The sequence below is a fragment of the Anas acuta genome, chromosome 1 (genome assembly GCF_963932015.1).
Source record: "Anas acuta chromosome 1, bAnaAcu1.1, whole genome shotgun sequence".
Taxonomy (NCBI): domain Eukaryota; kingdom Metazoa; phylum Chordata; class Aves; order Anseriformes; family Anatidae; genus Anas; species Anas acuta.
In genome coordinates, this window is record NC_088979.1 from 16,774,671 (window position 1) to 16,793,525 (window position 18,855).

Genomic DNA, 18,855 nt, shown 5'->3' on the forward strand with positions numbered 1-18,855 from the left:
AAATTGAACGACTTATTCGGTACTACTCACAGATGAGGGCAGAAGGAACTACAGACATGTTACTTAAAGCTAATAGTAATAAAAACTGAATACTTCACATATATTTTGTATTATAAAACTGTCAGTAAAAAAAAACAACCCAATTTTCAACTTTTTTTTGTATCCTATAGTCATGCTTCTGTAGCAATGTGGTACATTTGGTACAATGTGGTAGTTTCACTCAGCTTCACGATTAGCACCATTTTGCGTTAAGAATGCAAACCTGGCATTCATCTGAATTTACTGCCTGGATACCTACGATCGGATCTCTTTCTCCTTATTTTAGAGGTCTGCAACACAATTTCCTGTGTCTGAGCTAATTCTCTTAATTCCTTTTATAGCCAAAAAAATCCTTTAGCAGCCATTCAAAATTGAACAGATGGCTCACACCACCAGAATACGTACTTCTCTCCAGTGACTCTCCAAAATGAATCTTGAGAATCAGTTTTATACAGGTTTTATAACGTTAGAAGAATCCCAGCTTTTTGTTTTGAAATTCTACCATTCTTTACAGTGAGCTCTAGTTTTGACAGTCCTGAATAGTTACGTAACAGTAACAAATCGTCAGGTTATACTTTCCTCCAGATGGTTTATGTACCTGTTAAGCAGAAGAGACTCCCGAAGAATCTATTAGTAAACTCCTTTTATAATAAAAACTAACCATTTACTCCTGTATTCTATTTTCTTTTCAGATTGCCATTATACTTGCCGTCCTCTGTTCCCCAGCAGCATGGATAAATATCGGTTGCGCTCACCAGTTCATGAGTTTCCATACTACTTAAGCAGGGACCATTTGGTTTTAGTGTTTGTTATTATTCATCTCAAATTCAAGTTTGGATTTAAAATGATGGATTTTTATAAACTGAAGCTAACTTTCATTTCACTGACACTGTTGAGACAGTTCATCATTTATTCTCCATAAATAATAGCTCATGCATAGGAATCTCTCTGACCTCATTTGCAGTTAATACTAGAACCACTGAATAACTGAGGTTGAAAAGACTTTCAAGATCCTCAAGTCCAACCATCAACCTGACCTACCAAGTCCCATCACTAAACCATGGCCTTAATGTCACGTCTCAAATACCCCCAGGGATGGGGACTCCACCACTTTACTGAGCAGCTTGTTCCGATGCATAACAACCCTCTCCATGAAGAAATTCTTCCTAATATCCAATCTAATTTCCCTGGCATAACTTGAGACCATTTCCTCATGTCCTGTCACTTGTCACCTGAGAACAGAGACGGACATGCTCCTCACTGCAGCTTCCTTTCAGGTAGCTGCAGAGAGCAATAAGATCTCACCTCAGCCTCCTGTTCTCCAAGCTAAACAACCCCAATTCCCTTACTCACTCCTCAAATGCAAATATTTCATTAGTTCTGTCAAGCACTCATCTTTCCTAAATGCTTTATTGATATCGTTATCAGTTTATAGCAACACAACATTCCTGAAGGCTTCTTACAGTGAGCTTAATTCCTGATTTTATTGTTTTAGAAAACAAAACATCCACTCAATATAATTCTCTCTAGATCAATTTTCAGTCTTTTTTATCAAAACCTACTTTCAGGCTGCTAGGCTCGGGTTCTGTTCCATTCTCCTTACTTGGACATGTCAAGTACTTTTAAATAACTGTTAAGTTTTGGATTTGATTTTTCTTTTACCCTCCAAAAGTTCTTTATTCTTCTGTTCACTCATCCTTGGATTTATTTATATAATCAAGTTTTATCCCATTTGTGGAAGGTGTTCTCTCCCTTAGAATGTTTTTGTCAGTAGCACACATTTGCAGTCAGCACTTAGTACTAGAGAAAATCCCAACAGCCTGCAAGCATTTTCTCTTTATGTATTCTTTTTCCAGTACATAGATACTGCTTTTTTTTTTTTGTAATTGCTTCTTTTTAGAAGATAAACACTATATTACATTTTCCTCTATAAGTATGCAGTAGTTCAGTTGCCAAGGTTCATGATCATTTGAGTAGAATTTTTACACATACCGAGGCCAGGCCATTTCTACCTGGATTGAATTTCAACACTATCCCAGAAAACCTTATAATGCAGGTAACTTAGATCTTTGAGGAACTACCTGCAGGTACAAGATTGCAACCAAAGATGCCATGCACACAGGATTCATTTTTTTTTTGTTTTCTTCAAATCAAATAATTATAGCCCATAGCTTTTAGCAGTTGGTACGGATAATAGAATGAGATAAGAAATCACTGAAAGGAAGTAAAAGGGGATATTCAGTCCAATCCCCAATTACCTTAACAATCCATAAACCAAAAGCAGAGAGAAATACCAGCTACGGAATTATTTTTTTTTTTCAAATTGGTAATGGCCAGAAAAGCGCACAGAGGATGCATCATTAGAAATGTGACCTGCTTTTATACTTTCACCTAAGCAGTCACAGTCGAGAATAAATCCCAGTGAATCACTGGTTTGGGTGCTCTTACATGAAGTGTCTCAGTCATCAGAAACTTAGAAAATTTATATTTCAAAGTTGAACAGAAAAAAAAATACATTTACATTAAGAAAAAAAATACAAAGAAAAATTACCAGAATTTTCCCTTTGAAGACTTAGAAAACTAAATCTCATAGAAGCCTTTGATCTCCATTCAAGTTTGCTATTCTTCCCTGCATACAATCCAGTCCTTGCATTAAAAGTTACTTAGTACAATGTCAAAAATACAAAAAATGAAAACGGGTAACTGAACACACACTATGAATCTTTCCAGTTTGAAGCAAAGAAACTTGGAATCAACAAATATGGAAAGTATCTTTTGTGTATTCATATAAATTTTAGAAACTTCAGGGGTAAGCTAAGAAGATTGCATTTATAGCATGAAAATCTATAGGTAGAAAAACAGCACAATCAGTTCATGAAGGAGCTGAATGCACCATATTTCCTGCATGCATGTTTCTATCTCTTTGATGTCAGTAAAATCATCCAACAAACTTGAACATTATTCAAGACAATCAGAATTCTCACCAAAAAGCACCATACCTAGCACAGTGGGGGTCATTGCCTCTTATTCTTTTGATTTTCCTTATAATAAAATGCTGAATCAGAAACCTATACACATCACACCTTACCTTTGATGCCATACGCATGAACAGTGCATTTTGATCCTCTGCTGTTCTTGTCTTTTCATTTTTGACTAAATCCTGCAGGTTCATACTGTCATCATCCGGAAAGTACCTTACTCTTTCTTTATCTACATGAGTAGTGACCTGGAAACAAACATATTGAATACAATAAAAACCTAGTGAGAAAGATCAAGAATGGAATTCAGACCCTGATAATTTCAGCAAGTTTAAAGAACAGAGGATCAAGCCAAGCACATCCGAAACAACTGGGCTTGCTGCTTCATTTGACCTAAGGAAAGGAACAATGAGCATTTCCTATTCCTTCAATACTTTCAGTAGGTCTAAATAAAAATATTGCCTTGTTTCACAATCCCTATATCTCTTATATCCTTAGGCTGTCATAGCTCCAACACTACCAACTCAAGTCGCACAGTAATTCACTGAAATGGTTGATCAGTTCACAGTGATGGAATATTCCAAAAAGTAATCTCCATTATTTACAGAAGTTCTTTTAATTTTCAAACTAAGACAGTTAAGCCAGAAAAGGGAAATAAATAAATAAATAAATAAAGGAAAAAAATGTGAAAAAAAAAGAAAAAAGAAAAAGCAATCAAATACATTATTGAAAACTTTATAAATGTGGTACCTCTGCCATCTTAAGAGTACACAACAAAACAGAATTTGTCCTTAAGAGCAGAATGAAACTAAATACTGCAAAATCATAAGGTATGGTAATTAACATAACAGAGGTGGCGTTTTTCCAACATACAAAGAACAGGAAGATGACAACCAATACCTCACCTCTTGTTCTTTTTACTCCTCCACAACGCTATTACAAACTGATCTGTTGTACTAATCAAGCATGTACTAGAAATATAAGGTATTGTATGCTCTTCCAGCCCCAAGTTCAAAACACTAGTTTATTTATTGCTGCAAACAAACATTAGAAGAATAAAATGTTCCTCCAGCCTCCAAGCTTCTCCATGTTCCCCAAAAGACTTTGCTGTAAAAGTTGGGTCATAAGTTTTATTATCAGCAGCAGTACTTTTGATCAGAAGAAAAGTGAAATTACCCACAGATATTTTAGAAATATTCAGTTCAGATAAACTTTATGCAGTATAAACTGCTTTGCTAAGAGCCTGATAATTTGAGAAAAGACTTACTTTTCCTTGACTGTGTATTTAAATAAGCCCTAAAACAGTCCAGAGGTCAACATAAGTCTGAAAATAAACTTAATATATGCTTAATATGTTCTCTAACACTTAATTACAATCATCTTCCGAAGAGCACTTTTTAACTACCTATCGACAGTCTGATAAGTCACACACATTAATTCATGCACCATAAAAGTAAATTTACAAAATCATTTCTGAATTTCACTCCTTAGCACTCACTTTTGTAAAACTTACCATCTGTCTCTTTCTCCGTCCTCCTCTAGGCTCCTGTGGTTCAGCTGATGCAGTCACAGGCCATGCCCTTCCACTTTGATCTGTTCTGACAAGGATCACTTGCTCATCGTCTTGACGGCTTGAAGCCTGTGTCAGAAGATGTATTTTAAAACAGAGGTTACAGACAAAAACAAAAGCAGCACCTAATCTCACACTAAATAAAAACATTTATTTAAAAGATTATTTAAAACATTTAAAGCTCTAAAGATAAAAGAACAGATTCTTTACATGTTGCATGTTTGTTGTAATTCAAAGCAAGCAGCATCACATTACACAAGTTCTTTTCCACATTAAGAAGGGACAGGAGATTGAACACACATCCAACTACGCAAGTCCAGAGCAAACATAAATTTCCTAAAAGAACCAAGCTTGTATTTCTTGTTCTTTGTCATAAAGGTTCATCCCCAGAAGAAATACTATGCTTCTGAATACTTCAATAGATAATACTGAATAGCTGGTGAAAACTTTGGCTATGGCTTTTGAACACATTCCATTAGATCAGACTCCCATTTCCTACACAACTGGCACTGCAAGAAAGAATTTTACAGAGTGGTCCTTACTATCAGACACAGACACAGAAAGTTAATTCCAAAACTACTGATGATGTTGATTTACTTTATCAGAATCCATGAAACACAATGCCAATTGCCTGGTTTCAGCTCATTCTGTCAGACAGTGACAGGTGAAGTCTCTATCATTCATATGAACACACGGGAGACCCCTTTATTTTTTTGCCAGATAATATAATTCCTTATTATATTGGACATATTCAGACTGTAAGGGCAGAAGCAAACATATGCCTCAATGAATTACCTACAAATGAGGTCATCTTAGCTTGGACAGAAAAGTGTAATCCCCAAAATCCCAGTTTACCCTTCAGCACCTAAGAGTTTACAGGCCTGTAGATCTATCAGTAGAGTTCTAGAGTTGTATTGAGTTACTTCTCCATGCATTCTCAAAACTGCTTCCATTTTGCCAGAGATGGATGGCTTAAATCTATTCTACATCCAAACCCAATCAGAATGCCTGGACTAAGCACCTTTATCCTTAAGTTTTATCCCTGGTTGGCTTAGTTCATGTTCAGCATTCATTAACACTCTTGAATTGCTCAAAAAAGGCTGCAAGACAGATTCCATGCAGAAAAACATGTCTTTTGGTGAAAATACTCTGGAGGAAAATCATTCATTTATGTGGGAGATATAACTTCAGGGCAGCTCAAGAAATTGCAAATCCACCTCCCATGATTTCTCTGCCCACCAAGCAGGGAGGAGAGGAAGAAGAAGAGGCCTGGAAGAAGCAAGACTAAAGAAAAGACATGAAGGACTCATGAAGCACTCACTTGACCAGACAGAATTTATCAGGGCACCTGAAAAGTAAGGATTATCACATAGCCCAGTGATGACGGCCCTCTATGGATCCCAGTCCTGTTGACACAATACCAGGGAGATGAACGAACGTATTCATTTCCCAAATGGCTTCTTAAATACTTCCCTGCACTTCAGCTATTGCAAATTCCATGTCTAGGTACTCACAGTTGTAGCTTACACTACCACTGCCAGCTACCTAGAAGGAAAGCACAGGAGGGCGAGGCACTGCTTCACAACACCCCTTTTATGAACTCAGCCCTCAATCTTCTCATACCTTCATCCACTAGTGTAACTGCAAAAACTTCTTTATCAGTTTATGAATTTATCTCCCACCACCCAGGTCCTCATTTGGGATGGAAGTTACCATCTTTACAGCTGAGCTGCATGATGAACGTCCTGTCAAGAGCCCAGCTCCCTCCAAAACTTTCCCACTACATAGGGGTGCATCAGATGCAAATAAAGATAATAGACAGAGACACATTTGCACATATAAACAAAAAGAGAAAAGGTGAGAATTGTTCACCAGAAAAATAAGTATTCAACTTTATGGAAAGTTTAAGAATTAAAAAAAAAAAAAAAAAATTAAAACGAAAGCCTGAGAGCTTCTTGATTACTCTAAAAAACAAAGACGTTTAGGTAAGTCAGATGATTAAATTAGAGCAAAAAGGGGGACATCACTAAATCTGGTGATATTAGGACAGCTTTTGTCAAGTCTTATAAACAACTTTATTAATCTCAATTTGAAGCTATTTTCCACCAAACAACTGACGTGCCTGCTTTACATCTGCCATCCTTGACTAATGAAAGCCTGTCCCAGAAAACCCAATCAAGTCTAAAAGTTCTGTAGATGCTGAAGTGTGCTGACTCCGATGGCCTAATCATATTTTTCAGGAAAAGTGACACAAAGCTAGAAGTTACGGAACAAAAAACTGTTTAAGTAAACCAAAACTCTCTTCTGTATCAAAGGCAAATCTCATTTTTGCAGAGCAAACCAAGACGTCCAACACTGGTCTGGCTCCAGTAAGAGTATTCAGGGAGGCACGTTGCATACACCACCACTTGTTCCCTGTATCAGCCAGATTATCTGCCTCGGTCGTTCCTTTTTCAGAACAGAAGGTATTTTCTATCTCCTGGGAGAGGGTAGGGGGAGAAGAGGTGATTCACTGAAACAGGGAAAAAAGGCTGTGTCCTGCACTTCCCATACTGTGAAGTTCAAACCTGCCTATTATCAGTCAGGTTTGAGACGGACAACCAAGGCGGGAGTACGCTATGTGTTCACACCATCACTGGGCTGTTCAGACAGATGTAAGAACTGGTTATCATCCCTGTACAAAAGCAGCATTACTTTGAAAACATAACAGCAACAAAACACTTGGTATCAGATGAGCAAAGACAAAGGATGAGGGTGTAAAAGAAGCAGGACGTACACCCAACTTAAATGGGATATAAATGCAACAACTTAAATGGGATATAAATGCAAGTGGAGTACTCTGGGCATAATGACAAACAGGTAACCAGTGCAAGTTGCTAGGGCATTTTTCATTTCTTTCTGTGTGTCAAGAAAACAGGGAGACATCTGTGAGTACTGTAATGCTTAAATGGCCTATGACTTAGCACAGCTCAGCCCTGTGGTGGCAGAAATAATTTTAACAGTTGGAGGAACTGGAGAATGGAAAGTCAAAGAAAAAAATAAGTTCTAAAAAACAGGATTAGGAGGGAAATTTTGTGAGGAACACTTTGCTTGACAACAAGAAACTCACCAATCTGCAACACTTGAGTGAAATAACCACTAAATTTCATTTGTAATGGTAGAAAAAGACAAGAGATGCATGTGCTGGCTAAATTTTACTCTCAATGCACACGCTGACTGATTTTACCCTTACTGCAAGATAACCAGGTACAGGAAAAATCATAAAAAGAGCGGTATTAAAAAGTAGGAAAGGAATAACTGTAAAAATTTATGCACTGCAAATAGGGAAAGCAAAGACAGAGAAAATAGCATAACATATCATAGGAAACATACAACAAATGCCCTAGTTCTTTAAAGACTTGGATAACTCTACAGGTTTGGAAGCTGAAAATGTAACAGCTGACATTGCAGCGAACATTCAAAACCCAGAGATTGGTTTATTAGTCTGAAATGAAAATGACATTTCTAAAGGAAAAAAACATATTGTCCTAAACCTGACAAACCCACCTGGCCAAGCAGGGACAAAGCAGCTCTCCCACAAGGACAAGTCAAATCCATATGCAGAAGGGGATGCAAGTAACATGAGGCAGGTGAGTAGAAAGATACACCTGACTAGGGATTTCATGTGAAGAGGACTCTTCAGAAATGGTTACTTGTTAGATTATTACCTGAGAATTGTGATGGGTCCTGTTGCCTTCAGCAGATGTTGCTATGGAGTTTCTAAAAAGATGCTTATCTTAAGTCCCTCTCTCCCCACATCTTTACATTGTCAAGAAAAGGGACGAAAATTTTCCATAAAGAATGGCTACATCATTTCCATTCCCAGTCTCTAAGCTTTCACCTCATTATATAAATGACTTTTCAAAAAGATTAATCATGAAAAACAACAGACATTACAACACCAATGTTGGTTTGCTGAGGAATTGCACAGAATGATAAACAGATTCTTCAACTTACAAGCATCTAATTCCTTCTGAGAACACCTACCTCAAGATTTACGTGTCTTCACTACAAATTTTAAAATGCTGCCATGTCAAAAAGGAAGCCATTTCAGCAGCGATTATTTTCCCAAAATGAAGGTTTACAAGGTATGCTACATCTCAGAAAAACAGATGTTACATGCTTCTGAAGACAAGCTCCAAAATACTAGATACTAACAACAGTTGCATTATGTTTTTTCTGATTTCTGCCTGCTGCCACAGTAACATACAGGCAGAACAGGCAGAAGTGGGAACGCTTCCATTTTTCCACATGCAAGACTTCAGATGGCCTTCTGCCCCATTTGGGGCATTACACTTCCAGAAAAATGCAAATTTAACAGGATAGAAACTGAAGAAACATAAGAATGACTAAAGGCCTAGAAAAAAAAAAATTAAAGTTGAAAGAAAAAATTAGACGTAATTAAGAATATGCTAGTAAGCTGCAAAAACTCAAAAGGTTTTGGCAAACGACCTGCATGATGAATAAAAAGAGGAAAAGAAAAGGGTTTTAAATTGCAGAAGAAATGCAAGTTAGGTAGCAGAAATGTTCTTCTAACATTAAAGAGTGTAAAACAACAACAGTATGATTACCTAAAAAGAACATGGAATCATCATCATGTTTGGTTTGGTTTTAAAAAACAAGAAAGGCTAGAAAACTGCTAACAACCCCAGATGTGTACAATGGAGCTAGAGATGAAGGCAGCAGGGCAATAGACTTCAACAGGCTCCTGTTCACACATGAAATGCTGCAGAGGATAAACAGATGTAACACGTACTCTGAGTCGGTACCCTACAGAGAACGGGGTTTTTGTTTGTTTCGTCCACAGAGTCCTGGCACAAGACACAAAAGAATAACCATATTTAGATTTAATATTCCAGAAGAATAGAAAAAGGCACAAAAGAGAGTAATCTTTAACTTTAGAAGAGAAAGTACAAAAAAAAAAAGTCGTCGTCCATCAAAGAGAATTTAAAATAAGCAGATAAAAGGATAAAATAATTGTGGACAGCACAAAGGCTAATGTGTAGTCATGTGAAAGACTAAGAGTAATTGCATACTATGAACCAAGATGAATCCAACAGATCAAATATGCCAGGCATGGTTATTCAGAAGATTAAAGAAGTTAGTAGAAGTAAAGACACCCTTCAGTAGCCAAAATCCTATCTAAATATAAAATATAACTGAACTACGAACTGCATAAATTTGGAAAGTTTATTGTAAATTAAAAAAAAAAAAAAAAAAAGTAAGGCAAAAGTTAATATTGAAGAGGATCTCCCTAAAAATAAACACTAAAACTATTTCTAAACACACCAGAATCAGAAAGCTTTCTGACAGAAAAATAAGAGATGATCAAGCAGTTACTGCAATATCAAAAATGATAAAAATAGATTATTTGCATTCTAAATTTAAGATGTTGCTATTCCACATATTTTATTTTATTAAATCATGGAATAGAACTTAGGAATCATCTTCAAAGTAAAATGTCAGTAAAAGGTTTTCAAGAAAGCTGCCATGAAAAATGATTCTCTCAGGTTCCAAAAAACAATTCCAATAGATAACATCCATACTCTTCAGTACACATCCTGTCATTTAAATAGTCCACCGTACAAAAATAGTATAATGTGACGAGTACAACATAAATATTTTAAAATGTGCCAAAGGCTGATTCTGGGAATTGCAATGTATTTAAGGTTTGCAATGGACAAACTCATACAAGTATAAGACACTAAAGCAAGTGTGGTATATTCGGGAAGAGCCTCTGCAAGGAGGGGTCATGACTCACAGCACTATTAGACTTTTCTGAAGGACTTAAAGCTATGTGGTTACCCATCTAACCAAAAGAGAGCACTCAGAACTCTCATTTATCTGCTGAACTACTGTCAAGGACCTCAATTAATTCGGAAATGCACCATAAAACCTCATATATAAGAGGAATTATCACTCCTCTCCTCATTTTATCGGTTGTTGTTTCTAAAACAACTCTATACGTTTGCATTCCTATGACTATATGACACACTACCTGGTAATATCCATTCAGCATAGTACAAGAATAGAGTAATGACTTTCTTCCTATTAATAATCTCTGAAATCACCCATAAGACCTTACAAATATTCCCAAGAACTGTACTATCTTTCAGAGAAGAGGCACCAAATATTTTCTTGTGCTTTAAACAGAGATGCCAGAGAGTCTGGATTCTGCTTCTGTTTTAAATTGCTTTTATTATCTGGAATATGGATTTATTTCTTCACACAGTGGCATGGCATTACACAGCATTGCAAAGCTTACTTTGAACCTTCTCGAGTTGCCAAATTAACTACTTCTATTAAATAAACGTTTTATGCTATAAATACAAAATTGATTATATTACTAAGTATTTTTCTGATATTACTATAATGGTGATACTGGTTATAGTAATAATGTGATTAAATTACACAATAATGTAATTAAATATGATACATATTATTATTATATGTTAAAATTGAAAGTGGAGAAGAGGCTCAGTCACTATCCTTGAACCTTGTGATGACTCTTACACAAATATTATTCACAGTCCTAAAAAAGCAAGGATTGTTTGAATTCACCAAACTAGACTGGACTCGTTTGTTGTCATTAGTGAAGGAACATAAATTTCTGCTTCAGGCCAATTAAATATGCAAAGTACACAGTAGTTCTCACCAAACATACAAAATGCTATAGAGCGATTAACACAACTGAACGAAACAGAGCAGACACGTCTGCTTTCAAAAGATAAATGCTTAAATTAAATACATAAATAAAATTCAGTTCTGAAAAAGATTTTTGAACTCTCCAGAGATTGTGTCTGTTCCATAATCCTGCAGAAGGAAATGAAAAGGCTCTGCCACCACATGTGCAGGAACAGACATCCGAGTACCTAAGCAAACATGAAGTAATGAAGGAAAAAACAAAGCTTGGTGACAGTCTTCAGCAAGGACAAACCACAACAACTAAACACTAACTCTGATCTCAAACGAATTAGGTGCTGGATTAAGAATATTTTTTTTCTTTCCTTTCTGTTTCCTTTCTCTTACAGTCTATGGCAAATGGAAATGTTTTGAATCCATTGCTCTCTTATTCCTCTACTGGTCTAAGTGTCAAGGAGACACGTGGCACTTCTCAGCGGGCTGGACATAGCAGAAGACCTATCTTCCATCCTCTGTCTCTTTTCCTCTCGAGGTGTTTTCTTCTCCCATTTCAACTACCTCTTACTCAGTTCTGTGGTTGCACTTACACTTGAGTTACCAGAAGGAAGAGTCAACCCCATTCAGGATAAACAGCCTGCCTCCTTCAGCACTAACCACACTGTACTCACTACCTTGAACGCCCATGAAAGGTAAGTTTCAAAGCATCTAAGCATCTAGACCCTTCGGGGTCTGCCACTGAATAATGTGTATAATGGCAGAAAAAAAAAAAAAAAAAAAAAAAAAGCAAAAGGTTCAGCTTAGGTCAGAAACTTAGTATTTCAAGGAAGACCCAGTAAACATAGTAATAAGCATCACTATTACAACTTCAACAGGGATTAGGCTAATAGTGAAAGAAGATTGAAAAAAGAAAAGTTTTTACAAGATCAGAAAGTTAACGTACCATAATCAGCACTCTGCATTTAACAGAGGGGAGCTACATTAGAAAACCTAACATGGGCTGTAACACAGCAACAAAGTACCAACATAAGAGTATCTTCATCAGGTAGTGCTAGGTTTATGTAGATAGCATGAGACTCAAAAAATAAATAGAATAGCTTCAAAGAAGAATAGCTTCTAATTCATAAGTGAAAACATTCATATTACAAAAGGATTAGATATATATAACTACTAATTGTTTTGTCTCTTTTTTCCCCAGTTAGAGTGACATTGATTAATAGCATGTTATGTAAAAATGTAATTTTGTCTTATAGATATAAAATTGGTTGCCCTTTAAATTCAATTTTTTGTTCTTATATTATGAAAAAGAATATTTTATCTAAACTGCTCATTACTCAGAATAACTAACCTTATCTTCTTATTCATCTCCTCTTTACATTGAACGCCTCCAATCAACCCTGCATTCAATAATTTTTGTTTGCTCTCAGTACTTATTTTCTTAGAGTATCTCTGAGATGGCCATACAGCCAGCCACAGGACCAATACTGTGCAATGCACAGCAGCTTGTAGTGTGTCCAGTAACAAGGAAATATCAGCAAGCCACATACCTCAAAAATACAACTTTAGAAGAAGGTTTAAAGATGCAATCTGGTATTTCAAATTGCTACCTACATTTTGAAATAGTCATATAACCATAGCACAAATAAGCCACTGTAAGCATGTGAAGCATCTGTAGGAAAGGAAGAAAAAAAGACTCAACAGCTTGTTTTTACAGCAACGACATCACATACAAACTAAATTCTCAGACCATAAAAAAGAAAGGTATTGCAGCATATTGGTTCTTAAGTCCACAAATTCCTGTTTCATCTTATCAGACAGAAATGTAATATAAGACCGACAATGTGATAAGCAGAAGCTTGGCATGTGTAAACAAAAATAGTATTTAAGTATATGTTATTTCCTTAAGTAAATATGAAGATTTAGTAACAAGTATGTAGAATTCTAAGCCCAATAAAAATACTTGAACAAATTTCTCTGTTTACAAAATAGATTTTCTCTAGCTCTGATGCGAGAGGTATTTTCAGACAATATATATCAGAAAAGATAGCTTTAAAAACTGAAAGCATCAGAGTATCCCAACTAGCAAACAGTCATTCAAGCTTATGGGGGGGGGCTTAATAATGCATCTTCATTAGCAGGACAGCTAGTTCAACTTGAAAAATCATCATTAAAGGGGTATATGTAAAATAAAATTTAAAAGAAAAGCAAACAGGTTCCTCCTTTCCATATGAAATCAGAAGTGTGTGCTGTATCATAAAGGCTTTTCAGGAATAGTTTTGCTTTTCTTTCTTTCTTTTGAGGCAGGGGGAAAGGAAATTTGTGAAGAAAGGAAATTTCTGAAGAAAAATAGAACTCATTATGAAGAAATTTTGTTAAGGTGCAGACACACAGCAATAAAAATATGCAGAAATTCTGCTTAGTATTAGGAGAAAAACCGACCTAGAACTATGGCACCGCTGAGTGCAAGTGCTGCATGGCACTTGGAAAGGACTTTTATTTCTAGTGTTAGAACATACTCCAAAGCTTCACATGATCTGCTTGAAGTTTTATTCACTCTGCTCTTTTATCCCTGTTAATTGTACTGAAATCAGTAAGAAATATTTCTTTTACTTGCTAATCCAGTTTTTTGAGTACTTCTTAAATAAAAAAAAAAAAAAACAATTTCCTCTAAATTACATTTAGGAAGTTAAGAAACTTTGTCTAAATATGTTTTTGTCTTATAATTGTTTAATCTTCTCTAAATGACATGAGCAAGAGTTTTCAGGAAATACTCTCACAGAAGCTGCACATACCTATTATTTCTGAAAAGTAAGCACTAATGCTATTAAAGCTGTTCTGCAAATGGATGCCCACTTTATTATTCCTTGTTTTAGTTAGAGCGAGTCATCTCTCTGAATGGGGAAAACAGACTTTTGCTGAAAAAAAAGAATGGTACAGCCATCCTGCAGACAAGATTCAAGTGTGATGGAACAGCAATGATTAGAAATTATGATGCGCTGAAAACATTTGACAGTAATCAGGCCAAAACCCATCTGTTGGAGTATCTCCACACCATCCGAAGCTCCAAACAAAATCACAGGTTTTCATCATGCATGTAGCAAGGACCATTAACCCTCAACAGTCCAGCTTTTACACAGGTGTTTCAGGTGTATTCTTCCATGAAAGTTTTAAATAGTTTTTAAATAATGTTTGGTCTTTCTCCTAAGTCTTGGAAACTTACTACAACAGTACTTAAGTTCTGCATTGGGTATGGCACACCGAAAGGCCATTCAACCCTGTAAAATTAAAACATATTACAGGTAAGTTTTGACAACCAAATGTCTTTATTGCAGAACAACAATCTGCTTTTATATTCTAATTTCCAAAACCTAGAATGTTGGTACACCTGCAATTTTGAATGCTACTTTTTAAGGGTGGGGTTGTTTCAGTTTTCTAAACATTTCTAAACATTGCATCTGAGGTATTGACTATATTTCTTCTTTCACTTCTTGTTCCCAAGTATTAACTACTGTCTAATCGGAGTTATTTCAGTTTTGTTCCACAGCTGATTCCTCTCACCTACTCCTATTTTCATATGGTTTAGTTGTCTCAGGATAAAAACTGTACTGCAAAAAATATCTGGGCATGGTCCTGTGCAAACTACTGTTGATGTCCCTGCTTGAACAGGAAGGTCAGACCAGGTGACCTCCAGAGGCCCCTTCCAGCCCTTACCATTCTGAAATCCTGTGAATTTCTTCAGATAAAGACCCATTATGTTCCATCCAGTCTCTGCTTGATCGTAATTGTACATAATGGTATGTAATGGATTTTTGCATTTGAAGTATACTAAGCTCCTGATGTTATAAAGGTTTTCATTAAAAGATGAGCCCTACTTATGCCATAAAACTGGCTAAATTAAGAGGCAGTTTTTCCCTCCACTGTAACATGCCCTCCACCTGAGAGATGCACAAGCAATGGACTGGAGAGTGTTATCATTGTCTGGAAAAAAGAAAATTCTCCCTTAAAGCATTGTCATGTTAGTAATTTGCATACTCTAAAGTGAAATATATTGCCTGCCAAAACTGAAGCCTATTGTTCTACACATACCTTGCCCAAAGGACTTTACAGAAGCACTATACATGCTTCATTAGAAAAAAAAAAAAATTAACAGATTTCTTCAGAGTTTTTTTGCTCTTTGTTGTGGAAAACATATATCAAATGCCATTTTATTTGTTATGTTTTAAGAATATTTATTTAATAAGTCCTACTAGATTGAAGACACCTGCATTGTCACACAAAATTCAGTTATTCAAATGAAGACTTGCTATGCTGTAGTCATTCATATTTTCCTTACAATTTACCTCAAATGCATAACAGAAAAGCCTTTATTGTTTTTTCTACTTTTCAGAACTGTACTCTCTTTTAAATACACTATGACAGTATATTTTCTACCATGTTATTTTGCTTAAAGTACCGCCTTTTACCTTCCATTCAATTTTGTATTAGTTTTTGCATTTTAAACACAATTCATCATTATTAAGAATTGTCTCCAGCAATCACTCAGCACAGACTACTTTTTGTTTTCTGCATACTGATTAAGTGCTGTGGAACCCAATAACAGGTTTTAGGTTGAGAAGGGTGATTTTTGTGTTTTGTTTCAGTTGGTTGGTTTGGTTTTGCTTTATATTGTTTTTCCCCCTTTAAAATGTATCTATTTTCAACTTTGAGTATAAAATTGCATTAACAATTTTTATAAGATTCATACATTTACATTTAATCCCCCATCATGAATAGAGTTTACCCGATTCTGTATCATGCCAATATATTTCCTGATCAGAAAACACAAACAATTAAGCCAGTTTTTAGCAACACAAAGGCAGACTGTTTTTCATTTAACAGATTTGACTATTTCTTAGAGGACAACTGCAGGGAGCATTGAAGGAAGTGTGAGAAGAAAATGGAAAAAAAAAAATCTTAAAAAAATTTTTTAAAAAAGAAAAAAGGTAGGGGACACAAAGCACATTGTAAACTATTTAGAATCATCACGAAGAACACCTTCTACCTCCAAATTAAAGCATACATGCCTTCTCTAACAATGGCAAAAAGTGAGCTCCTAATTAAGAGTATAAGAAGAAAGGATGCCTCCAAGCATTTGTGACTCGGTGACTTAAAGACCCAGATACCATTTCTATACAATTCCCAAGGGGTTTATTTTTCATTAACTTTTTCAGTCTCTTCTTGAATTTATTTAAACTTCCTGCATCTACAACATTCGAGAGCAACCATTCTGCAAAGAATACTTCTGCATTTGTTTCCAATCTGGCTTTTGCTCATTTAATTTGTTTACTTCCTAGGCTTTGTACCACTAAAAATCACGGCAAACAAGCTGCATCAGAGTGGTAATGTTTTAGATAGATTTTGTCAAACAAAAATTAAGAATAAAAGCATAAATTACATCAGTTATGACTGGTACTGACAATAGCAGAGATAAGATCCTCAAAACTAACACACACACACACATCGGGAGTCATGTAGCACTTTCAGACAACAGAAATACAAACTATGCTTAGAGATAAACCAAGAACAGGTAGAAGTTATTTTTAAATGCTGAAGCCTCCACAATTTTCTGCTTTCTTGATACGAAGCCAAAAGGACATATGGTTTCCTCCCTGTTAGAGCAATGGAGCCAAATTCAAAATGTTTTACAAGCAGATAGGTCAAACATTTACTATGTTTAGTTAAACAGAAGGAAGTGTAGAAACTTTGTATCCCTGATCTTACCTTACTTAATAATTCGTCGGTTTTATCCATAAGAAAATACAGACTTGTATCTCAAAGTGAGGACAAGATGACTCCGGCTTTGAGAATGTTTAGGAAGAAGATTAGGTGGGGAACTCACGGCATGCACATGTCCTTGGATGTGTGAATAGTATGCATGCCTAAATTGAAACTGTAAGGTACGAAAGATCAAGATGACCTGAGCATGCACAAGAATTGGGTTCAACCAGGAAACACACGGAGGAAGACTATCAGTGACCACCAGCAGACCCCAAAAGACCACCAGTAGAAACAAATGCACATGTGTCAGGGACATTTACATGTTTCAATGAGTTCCAGGAAATAGTACAAATATGTTAACTGTTCCTTGGAAATCTAATGAATACGTATATTTTGACTGCATGTAGCCTTTGTAGTTAGGCAACTCAGCATGCACACTAGGTGCAAAAGACTGCCTGCTCTCTAAAACTCCAAACTGAGTCTTAGAAAGTTTGTTCAACCAACTTTTACAGTAACACTCTCTCCTTCTATTCAGGAAGTACTCATTTTTGTCATCTATGCTAAAACAGAAACACTATGGCACAGCAGCCTTCTCTTACATAGATTCACTAGGGCACAAAGTGCATCTTTGCTTTTCTCAACAGACCAATAAACATTTACACATAGGCATTTGAACATGAGCATCATTTAATTCCACCTAAAATTAAATTCAGGATTAGTCCAAATGCCTCTTTTGCACATTCAAACTTTTTTTTTTCCCATAGATTGAGAAAGTTGCCTTGTGCCCAAAGACAAAACAAGCACAATCTACACTTTGAATTCACTTTTTAAGAAGGTTCACTGCAAATGCATTCACTGTAATTGTATAAATGCAACACAAGTATTGTCTACCTCTCTCTCACTGGAGCTGACCATGCAAAAGCAGTTGAAACACCTGTGCATTTTGCAATTAGTACTTGAATCACAGACTTCCCACGTCCAACAAACCCACAGTCTCTACCCCAAGAGAGCTGTTTAATCCAATGCACCAAACGTCAGGCTTGTTCAGTGTTTAGTGTTTAACCATGGGCTGTCCTAATCTAATTCCGTGTTTCAAAGTAGAAAAATAGCATTAGAACACTTAGTAAATATTACTAATACAGAAAACAATCTGGGGAGTACTTAAGGATATCAGATGCTGACATATTTAGAGGTGCAAAGAGAAGAAATATTAATAAATTACCTTTTACTAACAGTTGTCTGCTCCTTTGCTAACTTAGAGCAGCCTGAGAGGCAGCGGTGTGACAGCACTGGGAAGTTGTATCTTCGTTAATGCACTTTCAGGCATTAAGCCTGACACTAGCAGTGCTTAGCTCTCCTAACACAACTGCCAGAGCACACCAGTTCATAGGCTATTGAAAATAATTCATTTTCCATTTAAGCGTCTGATATGGATATAGATGGATATTTAGAAATTTTATCAAGAGCATAAGGTACAAGAAAGAAGTAGGAAACAGCGTAACTGAGAAATGAAATATTTAAGATCAAAAACAATGTGGAAAAGATTAAATAAGTTCAGTGAGCCAATATCCCCAAACAACATTTCTCTAGTATTTTTCTTTAAGTACCAGAAAATCAAGAGAACCACTACCCATGCATTCGAGAGGAATACATATAAAAACCAACCTCTCTAACCCTATAAAAACTATTTAAAAATTTGTATCTCAGTTCAGACAAAATAATTTCTTCTATAGAGACCCAAAACCCACAAGCAATTTAAGAACAATTCAACTAATAAAATGTTACTGTTTCTGCACTTTGTACACATGGAAGGCTAGCAGTTGAAAACAAATT

At 35.9% G+C, this 18,855-nt stretch overlaps 1 protein-coding gene across 1 annotated transcript in view; it reads right to left on the reverse strand.

The window, feature by feature from the left end:
* CWF19L2 (CWF19 like cell cycle control factor 2) overlaps positions 1-18,855 on the reverse strand; it is a 68,147-nt gene that overhangs the window by 19,163 nt on the left and 30,129 nt on the right. The window contains exons 11-12 of the mRNA XM_068670341.1: positions 4,531-4,656; positions 3,128-3,265 (exon numbers count right to left, since the gene is read on the reverse strand). Of these exons, the coding sequence (XP_068526442.1) occupies positions 3,128-3,265; positions 4,531-4,656 (264 nt within the window). The remainder of the gene's footprint in view (positions 1-3,127; positions 3,266-4,530; positions 4,657-18,855) is intronic.